Source organism: Bos indicus, chromosome 29, assembly GCF_029378745.1.
Source record: "Bos indicus isolate NIAB-ARS_2022 breed Sahiwal x Tharparkar chromosome 29, NIAB-ARS_B.indTharparkar_mat_pri_1.0, whole genome shotgun sequence".
In the NCBI taxonomy this organism is placed as follows: Eukaryota; Metazoa; Chordata; class Mammalia; order Artiodactyla; family Bovidae; genus Bos; species Bos indicus.
The window spans coordinates 42,744,313-42,762,858 of record NC_091788.1 but is presented as its reverse complement, the minus strand read 5'-3'; the positions used below and the strand labels follow the sequence as shown (position 1 = coordinate 42,762,858).

General features: G+C 53.3%; 1 protein-coding gene across 14 annotated transcripts in view; it reads right to left on the bottom strand.

The window, feature by feature from the left end:
• MARK2 (microtubule affinity regulating kinase 2) overlaps positions 1–18,546 on the bottom strand; it is a 55,862-nt gene that overhangs the window by 13,350 nt on the left and 23,966 nt on the right. For 12 of the 14 annotated variants that reach the window (XM_019954888.2, XM_070782645.1, XM_019954884.2 and 9 more), the window contains 2 exons: positions 2,053–2,229; positions 1,760–1,813 (listed from right to left, as the gene is read on the bottom strand). In XM_019954888.2, the coding sequence (XP_019810447.1) occupies positions 1,760–1,813; positions 2,053–2,187 (189 nt within the window). In that variant the 5' untranslated portion in view covers positions 2,188–2,229. Of the gene's footprint in view, positions 1–1,759; positions 1,814–2,052; positions 2,230–4,978; positions 5,000–6,834; positions 7,252–18,546 lie in introns of those variants that run through there. The other 2 variants (XM_019954889.2, XM_070782644.1) reach the window with 2 other exon arrangements.

Below are 18,546 nucleotides of genomic sequence, written 5' to 3'. Positions count from 1 at the left end.
GCTGGGTTAGAGCCCTGAAGAGGCCAGCTTCTTCAAGGTGTGTCGTTTAGGGGTTGCTGCCGGGATCAAACTTGAACAGAGTGATCTGGCCAGAGTCAGCCTGGCCTTGGCCATGGAGTGTGTTAAAAGGGACATCTGTCTGGTGCTGGTGTCCTCCAGCCAGTCAGGAAGAGGCAGGGAGAGAGACAGGTGGAAAATCGGACGGCTGATCTGACGCTGGCAGCCTGACACGCTCCAAAGACTGAATGGCCCACACCAAGTTGGCTTCTGCTCTGTGGGGTCCGAGCCAACGTGTCAAGAGTAGCCCTCTTTCCCTTCCTTCCGGAAAGCTCCCAGCAGGGAAGCCCTGGTGATGAGAGCCACATTTCCTCTGACTCAAAGAACCTTGAGCGGATCCCAGGGGTAACAAAAAAAATAGGAAACACCTTGGTTTTGGCCGTCAGCGTGTCATGGCACCTCAACCCACTCTAATTCTGTGAGTGTCTCAGTAACAACTCCCAACCCCGAGCCCCAAGCTTCCCAATCTCGCTGTAGTTGGCTCTGTTAGCATGAGGTTATACCCTCTCCTAACCCAAGTAACACAATGTGCTCATGAAAAGGAAAGCTCAATCTGCCATGAGATCAAAAGATCTGGGTTAATCAGGGTCAGAAAATCTGAGCCAGGGTCATCTGGAGAATGAGCAAATCTGACTGACCTGAAATGGGGCCGCTTTCTGGGAGCCCGTTGGGAGATTTCTTCCTTCCCCTAAACTGCCTGAGCCCATGGTGGGGGGGAGAGGGCTGTTTCCAGCTCTACACCAGCCAGTCACTGGTAAGCTGTCCCTCCTCTGCAAATGAAAGCCTTCTTTCCTCACTCCTACGTATGTGGTGCCACCTGGAGGGTTCCTTGACCAGCTAGTAAGACCTCAGTTTCCACTGTAAGTCAAGGGAAGCAAAAGCCTCACCTTGCAAAGACTACATGCAAACGACTTTGCAACTGTTAGTCAGGAGGAGCCTAAAAGTGAGAAGGAAAACTGGGAGTACCTGTCCTTAATCTGCACGTACTATCAGAGGCTTTTGACACTGGAGTTCAGTTTCTAAAAACCCCAGCCCTCCATTCCCATTCTCTGAAATGGAGCTGGCCCAGAATCCAGGGGCAGGTTCTCTGCCTCCTCTTATCCCTGTACTTCGAGACCCACTCCCCTGGATCATTCCAGATGTTAAAGCAATTGCTTGTGTTTCGAGTAATAGCTGTATACATGCGTTTTTGCATACGGGCTGGTCACAAGCCAGAAAATAACAAGATGCAGGAAGTAGGTCAGACAGGTAGGCCAAGGGGCTGGGAAAGGGCAGAAAGACTTCTAACGAGCCAGTGCCTGAGGCCAGGAAGCCCAAGCAGGAGAAGTCGGCACACAGGATCCAACAAAACCCTGAAGATAGCAGAGCCATGGAGAGGGATAGTGGGGACAACAAAATAACCAGAGAATCTGAACTAGGGGTTCCAGTGTCTGTGTGTGTGCTCAATAATGTCTGACTCTTTGGGATCCCACAGACCATAGCCTGCCAGGCTCCTCTGTCATGGAATTTCCCAGGCAAGAATACTGGAGTGGGTTGCCATTTCCTCTTCCAGGGGATCTTCCCGACCCAGGGATTGAATCCGTACTTCCTACACTGTGCCACCTGGGAAGCCTAGGGGTTCAGGAGGAGGTCCAAATGGGATCAGCAGATGAGTGACTCCTGACAGAGGTTTAGAAAGAGACAGCATGTACTGTGAGCTTACTTTCTGGAGGCTGGAGGAATTCAGCTGCGTCTTGTCAATGATCTTTACAGCTACCTGCACAAGAGACAAAAAAGCCCGAGATTATCTCTTTGACCAGGCTAAGATCAGGATTCAAATCTGCTTCTTCCTTCATATTTCCGCCTTCTTCTGGCCCTATCCCTCTGAGTATCCCTCTCTTTTCAGATCTCATTTCTGCCCGATAAACAGAAGGCTGTCTTGGGGAGTAGCCCTACCACTACTGCTGGGGTATCAACAGCGGGAGATGCTGCCATGTCCCCAGGTCCAGCGCTCACCTCTTTCCCAGTCAGGATATGCCGAGCCAGCTTCACCTTGGCGAAGTTACCCTTGCCGATGGTCTTGAGGAGCCGGTAGTTGCCGATATGGGGCTGCTCGTCAGCAGAGGTGGCTGAGTTGCGGCCCCGCAGCATGTTGGACTTACTGCTGGGCTTGTCGAGGTGTCCCAAGGGGGGCTGCCGGGTAGAAACACGCACACCTTGAAGTGTGCCACCCTTCAGCTCCCCACGCCCTGGCCCTTAGCTCTCTGCAATAAATCCTAAGAGGCTGGGGTAGGGGGGCAGACGCCAGGAGGCTGGGAGGCATGCAGAGAGCAAGTCATAAGGCAGGGGAGTAAGAGGAGAGGGAAAGCGAGCCCCACTTCACTCCAGAAGAGCACAGCCGGGGTCCAGTGTCAACATCCTACTAGGAGCCGTCCCATCCCTGGCTCCACTCTCTGGCAATACGTCCCCGTGAACAGCCCAACAGTTCCTCCTCCTCGTGTAGGGGAGCGCTGCCTACTGCCCTCCCTGTGGCCTGCTCACACTTTAATCGGGCGAAAACTGAAGACTCGCAGGGGCAACGTCGTCAGAATTACTGCAAAGCACTCGGCACCCAGTGCTTTACATTTATCTTTACCGAGTATGACTTTATGTTGATTCGTTGTCTATCTCATAAGAATGGAAGCTCATGAGGGTGGGCACGTATCATTTATTCACTGATACAACCCAGCACCTAGGTAGCCTGGATTATGGTAGATGCTCAATAAACACTTGTGCAGTGAAAACATGGAATGATGGTCTGAGCAAGGCCCTCCTTAGATATCCCCTAGCTCAAGTAAGGGTGTGAGGAAGCAGAAATGACAACAATTGGCACCAACAGACACATAAACATAACACAAAAAAAGGCATGGTCCAGATGAAAACATCCATCTGTATGAAGACCTGTATGGCCCTCAGAAGGCTAAATGTAGAGTTCCAAGTGATCCACTCCTAGCTACACACCCAAGAACAACTTGTACACCCATGGACGTTCATAATATCCCACACTCACAATCGCCAAACAGTGGAAACAACGCAAATGCCCATCAACTGACAAATGGACATACAAACTGTGAAATATCCACACAGTGGAATATTCACGGGCAATTAAACAAAGAAAAAGGAGTACCAACATATGCTACAACATAGATGAACCTTGAAAATGTTATGCTAAGTGAACAAGACTAGCCATGAAGGACTGCAGGCTGTACAATTCCCTTTATATGAAATGCCTACTCTGGAGTGGGCAAATCCAGAAAGACAAAAAAAGAGATGAGTCTAGGGCTGAGGGGACTCCCCGAAGGGGAGGGGGCCTTAGGGATGACAGCTAAGGGCTGAGGTTTCTTTCTGCAGTAATGAAAAAATTCTAATGAATTTTTCATTAGAATTCTGTGACTGTGGTGATGGATACACAGCTCCATGAATTTACTAAAAGCCCCTTAAGCGTACACTTTAAAGGGTGAACTGTATGGGATGTGAGTTACATCTCAATCAAACTGTTAAGAGTCTGGTCTAACACTGGTCAAGAGCCCTGATCTGCCTCTTCAGAGCACCCGATGCCACTGCTCCAGCGTCATGCGGGTCAAGGGCAGCCAGAGCCCTGTCCCAGAGCCATCCAGAGTTGTCCTGGAAACTTCAAGGATACAATCTGGAAGCAAGCAGTGGGACCAAAGAAGTGTGCCTCAAAGTTCTTTCTTTCACAGTCCTTTCTGGCTCTCGGTGAAACCCTCAAAAACCACAAAGAAATGACTTGTTACCACCCAAGGAACTGTCCAGGGTTCCTTGGCAAGGAGCATATGCTTCCCCAAACAGCTGCTTTTCAGCCCTAAGGGGCCACGAACAAGGAAAAACTTCCCTCTGCCCCCACTTCCAAGAGAGGAAGATGGGTGGAAAAGTTTCCTTGGCAACCTCTAATTCACCTCCTAAGTTCCTGGTCACGCCCCTATTTTCTGAGGATATGAACCAAAGGCAGCAGGAGTCCGGCAGTCACCAAGTCCTAAGAGTTTGGAATGAGAATTTAGTGTTGACCTGAGGGTCTGGGTCCTTCGCTCCCAGAAGCTAAATCTGGGCATCTGACTGCCCATCCTGAGCTCGGCCCCTCTGTCTCCATGTTTCTCAGCCCTGGGGCTGCTCTGTGTGGCACAGCTGGCCAGCACCCTCTCCCCACTCCTCACTCCCAGGCTCAGCTGCACACTATCTTCAAGGAACAGCAACAAATGTCCTCCATACTGGAACAGAGAGGCGTGATTAAGAGTACAGGTGGAGAGACAGACTGCCAGGGTTCAGGTCCCAAATCTGCCTCTTACTCAACACATGTTAATTTTACTATCACCAACAACGTCCTTAAGAGGGAGATGACATTACTACAAAGCAGGAAGAAATCCTAAAAGATGACCGACATGGGATGATCCCACGTGTGGGTGCCAGCAGATGGTCTAGTGGGTGCCGAGGAGCTCTGTCCAACAGACTGAGGTTCTAGGTCAGGTTCCCCCCACTTACTAGCATTAGTTTCTTATCTGTAAAGTGGTGATAAAACAGTCCTATTTCACATTCATTAGGTGACAGAAAACATATAAAATGCCTTTAGTTCAGTTCAGTTGCTCAGTCGTGTCCGACTCTTTGCGACCCCATGAACTGCAGCATGCCAGGCCTCCCTGTCCATCACCAGCTCCCAAAGTTCACTCAAACGCACGTCCATCGAGTCGGTGATGCCAGCCAGCCATCTCATCCTCTGTCGTCCCCTTCTCCTCCTGCCCCCAATCCCTCCCAGCATCAGAGTCTTTTCCAATGAGTCAACTATTCACATGAGGTGGCCAAAGTACTGGAGTTTCAGCTTTAGCATCATTCCTTCCAAAGAACAGGTAAAATGCCTTAGCCAATCTTAATAAAGAACAACCATGATTACCATTATTTTTGGATCCTGGTGGCTCAGACGGCAAAGAATCCGCCTGAAATGAGAAGATATGTGGGTTCAATTCCTGGGTTGGGAAGATCCCCTGGAGAAAGGAATGGCTAGGTGACCCACTCCAGTATTCTGGCCTGGAGAATTCCATGGACAGAGGAGCCTGGAAGGCTACGGTCCATGGGGTCGCAGAGAGTCAGACACGATTGAGCGATTTTCATTTCACTTCAAATGCTACACAGCCTGTCTGCAGAGCCAGAAGTCTCACGGTCAACAAGACTTTCACATCTAAGTCAAGTCCTCCCAATCCAGCTGCAGCTCAGATGGAGGCCAAGAAATGTAGGGTCCCCCCGCTGGGGAGATGTCCCTGCTGGGGAGAGGTCCCAGCTGGGCATTGGCCACCTTGCCTTCACAGGAAGGGACTCGCCAGGGCAGCTGCAAAGGGTTAGTTCCAAGCGAGATCTCCAGGACACTCAAAGAGAAGGTTCCACCTGTCTGGGTCCCAAAGCAGCAGAAAACGCTGGGGCATGTTCTTTGATTTCCCCGCTCTACAAGTCATACATTCCCCTTTCTGACCAAACCACTCAACTCTCAGGATGCCAAGGACACAGTCCTTCTCTCACCCTTCTGCCTCTTCCATGTTGAGACACAGTTCCCACAGCAGGGATGAGGGACAGGAAAAAGAGAAAGTCCTCAGTAGGTAATGTTCCTTGGACCAGGGCCCTGCACCAGGCGGCTTCTTTGAAGGCTGAAGCAGAGGCAGGGGTGCAGGTGAGACCATGGAGACAGAGCCTTCCACGGCTCTGACTAGGCCCATGTAACCTGGACACAGATCTCACCAACAAGGTGGGAGGCTAATGACTGGCTGTCCTTCTGGGCCAACTAAACAGGATCTGGCCAGAACCACGCTCTGCCCCCCACCTCCATCCTCCTTGCACACAGACACAGAACACGACATCCTCCAAGCTCTGGCCAACACCACAGAATGGGCAGGCCCCAAAGGTCTCAGGAAGTCCGCTGAAAGTAGACACCATGGCCCTCAGGGAGCTTTCAGAAAGAACAAGGGGACACCCTGGGAGGTAGGATTTGGAACCAAACAGCAAAACACGCAAGTTATTTAGCAGGCCTGACTGAGAAGTTGGGCCTAAGCAGCTTTGGGGTCCTCATTAGAGGAGAGGGGAGAATTTAGGGCATGAGGATGAAGAAAAACAAAGTCTTCTATCCAGTGGGCCCTTCAACCTGGGATCTCAGAACCAGGCCTAGGCGTGTTGCCAGGTTCGCCCGGAAGACAGCCTCCACCCCGAGCGGCCCGGCGCTGACTCAGGTAGGCAGGGCCCCTTCCCTAATGCTGGAGGCTCTGACCAACAGTTCCTCCCAAGAAAACCTCACGCTTTGGGGCCTTGAACTCAGGGCTGGCCTCGAGTGTCCCGAGACTTCCCCAGGGCCGGGAAGGGGCCAAGCTGGGAAGGGCGACAGGCGCTCCTGGGCCAGAGGCAGAGTGCGCCTGGGCCCTGTGGAACGGAGCAAAGCTGTCCCTTGGGCACTGCCCGGGGGCCATCCTGGCTCTGTCTCCCCTCACCGTGGCACTCGTGCGCCCACCCGGGGCCGTGGCCTGTCTCGTTCCTTTCCTTTCACTCTGGCCAGGCCTGCTGACTCCACCTAAGGGTCGACTCTTCTCGGGATTCGCCCTCTTCGTTCTTAGCCCGCGCCTCTTCCCAGGAAGGGCACTGCCTTGCGCTAGTTAGTGCCTGGCTCCATTTAGCAACTCCTCAAGGATCCTGTGTGTGGGGTGGGAGGGATGAAAGAGGAGGGGGCAATTCCACAGCAAAAAAACACAACAAAAACAGGGGGAAACATACCCGGCTGGAGAAAGGGACAAGGACTACCAGCGACTTCCATTCAGCAGAGCCCAGAGCAGAACCTGTCAGGCAGCGAGGGCAAAGTACAGAGGCCGGGAAGAGCCAGGCCCAGGGCGGGGGCCGTCAGCCACCCTTACTCAGCTGAAGCAGGCGACACCTTCCACCACCTCCTCAATGAAAAAGAGCGCGGCAGCCAGGCCGAGCGGCTCTGGGAACCTGGACTGTGTCGCAACCGAAACCACCACTAGCAGAGACAGCCCGGGCTTGGCAAGGAGAGGGACGGGGACAGAGCCCCGCGGCTTCTTGCAGGCCGGGGCCGGTGGCCAGGAAACCCACGCAGTCCTCGGACACTGCCCAGGAGCCAGGTGGGAGGAAAGGGGCCCGAGGGGAACGGGAAGGGAGGGAGACAGAGAGAGAAAGAGGCGGGTTTAGATCCACTTCCTTCTCCCTCCCCCTCCCCGGAAGTGGGCTGCCCCACCCTCCCCAAGGTGCTCTGCTGGGTAACAGCTGGGAGAGGGTGAGGAGGAGACTTACTCCAGCCCAGGCTGCCATAAAGCCATTACTGCACCTGCAGCAGGTGGGACCTGGATAGGGGCTCACACCTGGGAGCGGAGGGGGGCCTCCGTGTGAATCAGACAGGCTGCCCCAGAGAGCAGCGGCAAAACCGCCATCAGGACCAGGGTGGGGGTGGGGGGAGCAGGACCCGCTGTCCAACAGTGGCAGATGGACCTCCTACTTCACAGAAGGCAGTGTTCAACCTCAGAAAAGTGCACACTCCCCTTGTATGGAGTGTTCTGGACATAGTATCAGGAGACTCAAGAACCCTGGGAGCCCCTTAGGTCTATGGATTCTAGAAGAACCTTTGTCACTGATAGACAATGAGATGTTTAATCCTAAATTTTGCCCAAAAGTTGGGTACAAACCAAACGTTTCTCTAATTCCTTCCAGCCCCGATTCTGGGAGACTGTCTCCAGGCTCCCCCGGGCCTGGGCACAGCAGGGGCAGCCATTCCTCACACCTGCCTCTGGCCAAGCCCCTGCCGTCCAGGAGCCTGCTGAGCCCTCCTTGCTGTGTTCTGGGTTCTGGTACTGGCTTTTCCTCTGGTTGCCAGATCTACTTCACACTCATTCCACTACTCTAGGCTAGCATCTTTCCCATTAGGCAACTCTTTTTAAAGCACTCATGCCAGGAGGCCATAAACTCCTCCAGGGAAGGGCAGAGCTCCCGGTGCCCTCACAGCACCTGGCACAGACACATGGGAGACGGTGCTACTCCGTGTTCACCTTCTGTATAGCCCTGGTCAACAGCCTCGACATCCCTGGTACTACCGTCTGCTGCATATCCTGTGTTCTCCACACCATAAACCTACAGGGTAGGTAGCACGTTCATTTTACATGAGAAATTTAAGCACAGAAGTTAAGAGACTTGCCCAAGGCCAGCCTGCCAGTGCAGAGCTGGGCCTGGGGCCCAGTGCTTTCGTGCCCACTCCAGCACTCTGCTGTTCCTCATGCTTCCCTTCAACCCTTCTTGAAGACTACTCTGCTCTTATTTTTCCCCAAAGCAGAAGTCTCTGGCTCTTCGTTCACAGACTAGGAGAAGGGAAAGATGTGAAGACTCAGGAAAGGTGCTTGGGACGGCAGGAGCGCCATGTCTGGTTAAGGCCAGTTGTGGGGCCAGGTGCTATTTCACAGCACCCCCTCCTCTCACTCCTTCAAAGTGGGCACTCAACTCAGTGCACGAGATCAGGCTTTATTCTGGACCCTGGGCTGTCAGGCCTGCCCCCCGACTCAGACGCCAGAGTGAGGTCAAATGGCTGCATTTCCTAGGCTCCAGGGTTCTGTGATGTGACACAGGGATCGTTTCCTCGACTGCATGTGTGGGAGGCAAAGTTTTGTAAACTGAGGAAGTACCGAGCACTGACTGCAGAGACACTGCGGAGAGACAGGGCAGGCCTGAGCTGGTATGCCACGGGGCAGAGCACTAGCTCTTTCACCCGCCCTCCTCACGTACCCAGGAGCCTTCTCTGCACCCGCTTGTCCTGAGCAACTGTCCTCTCAACTGCCGGCAGTCAAGAAGCCAGTGGAGCGTGCTGGGTAGGAGAGCTCTGGGAAGGCTAGTGAGCATTGACAGGTGGAGGGCCTGGACGCACCCCCATCATGAACTGTGACCCTCCGCCTGAGGAACCCCTGCAATCCCCTAACACTCCACTGCAGAGGGGCGGTGGGCTTGTATGAAGAGGTAGATGGATGCCTCCCCAACAAAGGAGGCCAGCAGAGCCTGCGACCGAGGCAAAGCCGAAAACAAGGTGGCTGACTGTCGTTCGGCTGTCTGAGCTGCAAGTCTCACCCCGAGGATGAGAGACCGGGACTGCAGCCCAGGTCGCACAGGGAGTCCACGCGCCTCCCAGCAGCCACGGCAGAGCCAGCGCCTGCCTGGAAGTCTGGCGGGTGAGAACTGACCACAGTGAAAGCTGAGCCACCCTCCAGCTCACACCCCTTCATGCACAGAAGCCACCGTGCCAGGAGCACCCCTCAGATCTCCTGTCTTCTGAGTCACTTGAAATGCTGGGCTCCTCTTCAAACACAGTGGATTCTATGGAGTAACCAGAGCTTTAGAAGTTTCCACACTACTTCATCCCTGGGCATCCACTCGCCCAGGGCCTGGTCTCTGTCTCAATCTCCAATTACTGTTGCCTGTTCAGCACACTTTCACTGAGCGCCCACCGCTGAAGCCCGTTTACAAAGTCAAGAGAGATTTGGCTTCTGCCTCCAAGGGACTGAGAGGAGCGGGACCGTACACGAGACTCACGATGTGCCTGTGGACGGCACGGCAGAGCTCAGGAGGCGCCAGGCCTGCTGGGAGCCCTGCTTTGCTCCTTACCAGCTCAGACCACCACCAGTGAGAACACTTGGAGCCGCCAGATCTCTAGACATGAGGACTCTAGCTGCTCCCACTTCACAGGATTAGTGTGAAGAGGAAATGAGAAAATCCAAGCCAGTGTTGACCATGGAGCCTGGTGCGCAGCAAGGTCTCCGCCATGTTTTCTGTGATCTCTCTTCACTTTCAGGTAGGAACTTTTGTTTTCCAACTACAGGGGTTCTCTGAGCTCTGAGAAGAGCTATAATCTCTAAGAACTTGATTACAAGTGCGGCAAAGCTGGTATTCCTTCTAGAATGAGGAAAAGTTAAATTCCTACCATGGCAAGGCTGTCAGACAAAAAGGACCCTCCTTCCTAACATAAAACCACTCCTGCCAGGAGAAGTGGGTGAATAAGAAGGCAGCCACGCCTCTGCCCTCAGAGCAGCCCAGAAGAGGAGGAAGGTGTGCCCGCTCTTCCCATCCTTGTCAGCTCCTTAACCCCTTCCTTTCCAAAGAGGCCCAAGAGACAGCCGACATACCAGTGCCACACGGTGCCACGGGCTATGGGAAGCTCACACTGCCAGCCTCACACTCCATTCGGCTCCTCCCGTACCAGTGGGTTACTGTAACCATGGAGACCAGCAAGTTCCTCCATATCACAGGAGAGCCAGCCTGCCAGCAGCCCAGGGCTCTGGGGTAGGCAGAAGGCAGTCTGCATCAGAAAGGTCTGGCTCTCCTGACACAGAATTGTGGGGAGCTGACGGAGACGAGCCAGGGCAGCCGAGGTGCCCAGGACACCCTCTAAGTGCCTTTTCTTTGCCCAGTAGTTTGTCTTGAGCACACCGTCTGGCCGTCAAAGTGGTGCAGGGTGTCCCTCCGGAGTCAGACAGACCTGTGGTGGGACCCCAGCTCTACCACCCTGGTTGCTGTAGGGAACGGATTGGAACGGATCGGAATGGTGGTGTGGAGAGCTACAGATACACATACTGAAAGGCTCCTGCTCTCATGAAACACCTTCTTTTAAGTGGTCCATGTAAGTAACCCTCTTATCCCTTGCTTATCCCAAATCCCTTTATTCAAATAGTTATCCAGACATCTTCTTAGCTGAGACTGACCTCTCCCTCTCTCTCACAGCGCCCTGTCTGTGCCCATTCAGCTCTTCTGACTTTGGGCTTCTATACCTTAACCCCACTCTTTGTGCTCTAAGAAGTCAGAGGTCACCCTTGTGTGCCGAGTGCCTAACAGGGCACGCACCTAGCTCCCCTGCTTTATAATACTTGTGGAAATTATACAGAATAAAAGTGGTACAACTTTATGATCCCTAAAGTTGCTTCCCTCCTCCCTCAAGGAGATAAGCAAGGGCAGAGGAAGGAAGATCAAAGCTTCTGGCTGCAAGATCCCTCTCCCCTCTTTCAGGGCGTTTACTGCCCTTTGAAGTTGACTGGTTACTGTCTGTCCTTCTCACTAGACTACACCATACAGGGAAGGCCCTTGGTCTGTCTGATTCATGGCCCACAACAATGCCTATAGCACAGAGCGGAAGCATTCAGTAAGGTAATGAATGAATAAATGCGTACGAATGAAAAAGAAAACATGTTGGGGCATCTTCATGACAGTTTCTGGGATCTACACCAGTAACCCGTATCAGTGTACTCTGCAGACAACATCCAAGCGGGCAATGGGCCACAGACTGGGTGCCCCAAAGATGGGTGACATCTGTGAAGCGTCAGTCTCACTAACAAGCTTTCTCTCCAGTGGAGACAGGGCCCTTGGTATGCCATCTCTCACAAAGCTCGAGGCCAGGGTGGTCATCAAGGAGAACTGGAGACAGACTCAGAATATAGGCAAAGCCAAGCAGCAGCTGCCCCCTACTCCCATCCCCGGCTCCTTTCATCCCAGAGGGGCTCCCTCTCCTTGAACTTCCTGCTGCCCCACAACCCCCAGGCACTCGCACTTCACACGGCTCTCTGCCTCTCCACATTCAATCAAAACCACGGTGTCTTGCTGTGACAGTGTAAGGCAGCTGAAGCCACTTGAAGAGCTACTGATTTGGGGAAGTGACAGAGACTTTAGGAGACATTTCCTTGGTGTTTGCCACACTGAGAGCTTTGCTTCAGTATTTCCTCCTTGAACCAATGAATTGAGTGGACCCCAGAGATCACCCATACACCCCTGCCCCGTTTCTTTGTAATAATCAGCATCCCCACTCTGCCTCCCACCCCTCCTCAAACTGCCTCCTGTTACAGAAAAGCAGAGGAACTAAAAACGGCAGCTGGGGAGCTCAGTTGACTCACCACCCAGCATAATCATCTCCTCCCAGAATCTCCCATCTTCTCCTGGGGTTTTTGCCAACACAAAGTGAAAAAGAAGCACGAGATCTTAAAAACAAAAACCAACCCTATCGCAGCGTTTATGCAACAGCCTTTCTACCTGGGTGCAGATTTAACCCCGTATCTCTGCCCTTCTCATGCAGTTCCTTCAAATGTCTTCATGAGGCTCGAAAACAAGCCTTCTGGGTTCTGTCTGGTTCCAGCTCTACACTGGGAGGTGCTGAATAAGACAAGTGCCTCTTCCCACTGCATCTTCCTCTCAAAGTGGGAAAAACTACTACCTCCTGACTCCTCCAGTTTCAAAGAGGGAGTTGGAGGAGGACGAAGAAATGTCAGAAAGAAGACCGGGCCTAAAGTCTGCTGCCCAGAAGTCACCGTGGCCACAAGTTCAGAGCTCAAGCAGGGCGAGAGCAGACACCACCAAGGCCGCACCACCTCTCTCAGCACCGTCTCCACCTGGCCAGGCTGCCAGGTGGCTGTTCCACTGAAGTGACCACTAAAAATCCAACTGGCTGCACTTCCCATGATTAACTGCCCACTGGGCTGCTCCTGCAGGCAGAGGGGTTATCTTTCTCCTTCAGCAGATCACTAGAAACCCAAGCAGGAAAGGACAAACAAGCTGAGGAATGAGGGCTACCCCTGAACCGGTGCTAACTGACAACGGGTCAAATCAGTCAGAATGGAGAATTCAGAACAACTGCAGGAGCTGAGCACAGCTCTCCAGAAAACTTTCTGGGTAGGGAGTGGTGTGTGAGTGTTTATCTTTGGTATTTGGCATCTAGAAAGACAACTTACTTTTGTGATAGATAGCGCTATGACTACAAGTGATGAGAATGCTCCCACAAGGCACACAAATCTGCTGTAGCGTATTAGCAAAGAAACCCCCAACTTACCCAAAGTTCCATTCTGAGGAGGAACCTTCTCCCATAGGAACATGTTACAAATGACGGTTGCACTCTCAGGCCAGCGCATCCCGTCAGGGCCCTCCACGGTCTCTGAGGCACTATATTAACCACACTCAACACCTAAGCCTGGTGGCTCAGATGGTAAGGAATCCACCTGCAGTGCACACCTGGGTTGGGAAGATCTCCTGGAGAAAGAATTCATACCCACTCCAGTATTCGTGCCTGGAGAACTCCATGGACAGAGTCTGGTGGGCTACAGTCCCAGGAGTTGCAAAGAGTCGGACACGACTGAGCAACTAACACGACACTTAAACCAGAGTCTGGAATAGGAAAGTGAATTCAGTGTTCCAACGTGGGACAGGAACCTATCTTTGCTCTCCAAGGAGCATGGGCAGTAGAGTCTGGGGTTTCTTAACCTTCAAACTCTAGGTGAGGGTTTGACATAAGAGGAATGGAACATCTGGGGTGGCTGGGCAGGAGGGAGGGTCTAAGGAAACAGAAATCCAGGTGGAGATGAAGAACAGGCTGGAGGAAAGGAATTCTGAACGGGTACTGCCTTACAGGAGAGAAGGGCTGAGGAAGGAAGACCAAGCAGAACGTCCGGAGAGGGCAGGTAGAGGGGAGCCTGGGACAGTCCCTGACGCAGCAGGGGCAAACACTTTTCAGAACTGTCTTCCCTGCTTGGTAACTGAAGTCACAGACACACCTCTTTTCTACCTCACTGGGCCCATCACTACCACTGCAGTCTCAACCAAAGCCAAGGGTAGAGGCTGCTGAATCCTGCTACATGGCGTGGCCATGGCCTGGGCTGGTGCCTTAGCATGCTGGATAAACAGGAGGGCTCATCTGTCAGAAGCTTGGTGGAGAAGACTGGAAAGCACAAGTTTCTCCCTGGGACTGAGCACAAGACAGCTGCTGACGCTGGGCCTAGGTCTGCCTGGGAAGCCAAACCCTGCTTGTTTTCTGGTGGCAACAACAGTCCTACTCCAGGGTGCTCTGGCTGTCTGTGTGCACGATCCAGGAGAAGAGAGTACGGTAAATGAGGTGACAGTCATTTTCCATTGTAAGTGCCTTCTTAAAAAGCACTTTAATAGTTAATTCATCTTTTCAGAGACAGAATTCAGGAAAGAGACTCTGTGCTGGTTCTAAGAGAAAGGAGTCCAGAAAAGGCCAGTTTAGCCCTGGCCAAGGCGGCAGGCAGACGTGGGTTCAGAGGACGCTGCTGGTGGCGCTGAGCTTTCTGATGTCTGTGGCGTGAACCTGGGAGCGAGGTCCTCTGGTGCAGGTGGACTCCTGCGCTGGTGGAAGCCCTCAGGAACTAGAGCCATCAACCGACAGGTGGTGCTGGGGAGGAAGGGGCCACTGCAGGGCGTTGTGAGAGGCACTATTTATTACACAGACTGCAGACAAGAGAATGCTGGCTGTTCTGAAGGAGGCAAGCAGCCAAGTTTCTAGCTTTCCATCTCCAAATTCACTCAGAGAGGGCAGGGAAGAAAGGATGGCTGCAAAAGGGATACAGATCCTCCCCCCAACAAATCCTGAAGGGCAGCTCTAACTGCCAATCGGCATGCTGGCTTAAATAAAAACCTGAAGACTGAGTGCAACCCGCCGCCCCCCCCCCCCCCCCCCCCCCGCCTTGCTGGGATACCTCCGGTTAGAAGAATATGCCTAGCTGCAGGAGGACACTGCTCCCCAGCTTGTTGTTCTGTCTGGTCCACGCCACCACCAGGACAAGGACAAAGAACCCACAGGCATAAAGGGGGTTCTATCAAGAAAAGACGAAGGGCTAAAGTCAGAATCATCCAACATCATCCCAAACACTTAGAACAATTCCTAGCATATACTAAATGCTCACGACATGCTAGCTATTATTACTACAATTCCACATGCTTTCCTAACTTAGTCTGCAGGTTGCCAGAAAAAGACATGGCTTTTGGCTTTAACTTTTTACCCAATGCTTACCACAAATTCTCTATTTTCCAAAAAAAAAAAAAAGGATCTTTGAACTGGCTGGAGTCAAAGACCAAGTTCTGGTCATCTGTTTGCACAGCTTGGACTTGGACGTGGCTTTCTGGCAGAGCCAGAAAGGGCTCCAGCAGCTCAACTGTTTTATCCCTTCCATAAAAGGCCACTCTACTTGCCCTGATCAAAAGCACTTGAAACACATACACATCCAATCCTAGGAAAACCCAGAGTGTACACCGGAGCTTCGAAATACACAGTGTCACAATCTTGCCAAGATTTGCCAGGTATATGGAACTGGAAATGTTACAAATTAACAGGCACAATGGGGAATGAGACTAGTATTTAAGAAGCCCACACACACACTCACCGTGTGGCTAGAGCCCCTGACTGTTACATACCAAGAGCCCCGCCTCTTCCGTGGTGAGACGCGGAAACTCAGAGCAGTGGCAGTGGGGGTGAAAACCTAGCCACACACCCAGCTCCTGAGCGGCGCTGGTCTGGAGACGCAGCAGCCTTCTGTGGCGGCCAGGCTCCCACCACCAGCTGTCCTTCACACAACAGAACGAGATCACTGTTTGGGAAGATGGGATTTTCAGTCTTGGGTTTTGTATCTTACAAGCTGGCATGTGTCTGGCTCAGGGGCAGTTTCCTGACACAGCTGCATGTCCTGGGCCCCTGCAGACAGGATCTGAGATACAGGGGAAAGAGAAATGAGATACCAGAAGTAGGAATCCGGGGATGAGAAAGGCAAGACGGAATGAAACAGTCTGGCTGTCCTTTTCACACTCCTGTGCCACAAGAGCTGACTTCTCCTACCTGGTCCTAAGGAATCACAGGCACTCCTGGTTCCCATTCCTGGAGGACCCAGGCTTCCCCTGGCATCTCCACCTCTTGACCCTGACAGCTCTACCATGTCAAGTGACTGTGGTATCCAAAGCTGATGCTGGCTACCCCATGAAGAGATAACCGAGGTCATGTGAGCTGGCCCGACACGTTCTGCTGCACTTGTTTATGGGCAAGAGGATTAAAACAACCTGTCGGGGTGGAAAGGGGGCAAACCCTGTACACAGGGCAAGCACTGTGAACATGGCATAGAGGCCTCCCGCCAAGAAATCTTTTGCTCAAATAAAAAGCATAAATCTCTCACCAAACACCAAACCCGCTCACTATGCCAAATACCACTTATGATCCAGTGACCTTGAGGCACTGCTCCATTTTCCCAAAGTTCTTCGTATAAAAGGTTTGGCTTTTTGGGGCAGGGGGTTGGGAGAAGTCAGGGAGATTAGAGGGATGAGCAACAGAGGACCCCATTAAGAGTCCCAGATTAATGTCCAAGCAAAGGCTTTCTGTCTAACCAAGATCTATGTAGCGTGGGGCTTAAGTAAGGGGTTTCCAGGGTACTTTTGCATCAAGAAAGCACTCAGTTCTCAGATGCCTAAATGCCCAATCAGAAGTCAAACTATCAAAACAGAACTTCCTATGACCACTTCTCGCCCGAATCAAAGCTAGAATTGGGAGACCAATAACTCCAGGGCACAGGGGCTCAAGCAGCAGGGTGTCAGGGCTGTCCTCTCCGACCAGGGGGTTACCTTCCCAACATCATCACTAGCCACCACACACGGGAAGGGGACGGTGTCAGCCCCCGCACCTGTGGCCCCGCAGCTTCCGGCCGTCCGGGCTCTCCATGGGGTTACTGCAGAAACTGGCCCCTGGCTGGTGCTCGTCAGAGCCCCAAAATAACCAATCTTCCCCTCTTAGCAGGCCTGGGAGGCTACCATTTGCTCTCTGCCTTGGGCACTCGGGCCTCAGCAGCAAGACGATGGTCTCCATTTGGGTGATCCCCTGGCTGTCCGAAGAGGTCGGCAGACGGGAGCCAGGGGGGCACCCTTCTCTAGCCAGCCAGAGAGGGACACGAAACACCTGCTGGCAACCTGGGCTCCCTCCCCGACGTCCTCCTTCTAGCAAAAAAGCAGTGACTCCTTCACTAACCTTCCACCCACGGTCTCCCCGAGGCCAGGGCCATGGGCCCATCCTATGAGAAGTGAAGGTAGGAAGTCCAGCTTAGGAGCCAAAGAATATGGCTAAGGGAAGAAAAGGATATTGTGCTGCAAGGGATTCCAAGAATAAACTCTCCAAACCACCCACCTAGCTCTTCTGGAGAGCAGGGGTATTTAGAAGCACTTTCCATTTCCCCACGCATGAGAAAGGGTGGCGGCCTTGGCAGACACACACCTGGGTCGGTCATCATCTCCCCGAAGGTGCCCTGGTCTCCCTAACACCAGAATGAGTCCACACTTGCCACCAAGGGCCAGTCTGAGACGGTAACGTGCCCCAGAGTTCACACACTCACGCGTCCATTAAGCTTCCTCCAGACTGCTGCTGTCATGCCATGCAGAGCCGTGAGGCGGGCTGAGTCCCACTCTGCGCCCCCGAGCCGGTCACTCCAGTTTGCTTGGTGTGTGGTGGGGGAGGCGGAGGGGAAGGAGGAGGAAGGGAGATTATGAGTCTCTATTTTCAAGCCCAGCCCCTAAAACTGGGGAGGGAAGCAGCTGGGCTCCCGCTGCAGGAGCGCTCCAATCTCTGGGCACTACGAGGCCAGCCAGCTGCATAAGAGAACTCTGGGGAGCGAACACATCCAACACGCTGGGAAGAGGAGGGGAGACCAACCCAGGGAGAAGTGGGCTGGTCTCCTGCCAAGAACTCTGAATGGTACTCCTATCAGAACTAGAAAATAACAGGAGGTAGGCAGGTTTATGATCTCTGGGGAAAGGCAGGAGGGGAAACAGTAAAAGCCGGACTAGCATGGGAACGAAACTTCTTCTCTGGCAGGAGAGCAGACAGCCCAGCTGCCTGCAAGGCCACGGCCATGGCCACCATGTCAGCAAGTGAAACGCTGTCCCGTTACACCTTTTGGAGGCAGACGGTGTTCACGCTAACCTTAGGTCGGCTTTCACACACTTTGCCGGCCGTGCCCTGAACTCTACAGTTTGCAGCACGGTCATTTCCACGGACCCTGAAAGTTAAGGCCCACCACGTGAGTGCCTGTGCCCGACTGCCAAGGACAGGAGGGAGGGGGGCCCCTCGCGAGCCGGGCTGTAGGGGGCAGAGCTTCAGCCACAGAGGAGGGCCCCTCTCACAGACAGGAAACGCTCCTCCGTGGCGGGAGCAGAGCCCAAGGCTGCCACACAGGGGCGACAGAAACACCTGTCAGGAGGGGCAGGAGAAATGGCCGCCAGGTACTTCCGCTTTCCACCAGCCACTAGCCTCGGCCGCCACAGGTTGCCTCTAAAAAGCCTGCAGAGCCCCTCCTCCCCACCCGGTGGCAGCGACGACCCGTGAGTCACGCCCCCATGAGAAGAGGGAAATGGGGCCTGAGCCCTGAGCCTGAAGAAGCCCCACAGTGTCCTGAGCCAGCCCGGCCCCAAAGCTGAAACCAGTCCCACCTGCCAGACTGAAACCTTGGACGGCCTACCCTTCACCCACACCTGCGTGTAGAAAAACCAGCCCCTCTTCAACTCTACAACAAGTGGGGGGACATCAAAGTCATCACTGCAGGACACTCAGCACCAGGAACTTCACTATGTGGCTTCCTGGTCACAGCTCCCCTTAAACATATACAAATGAAGTATACATGCATGTACACACATGTAATG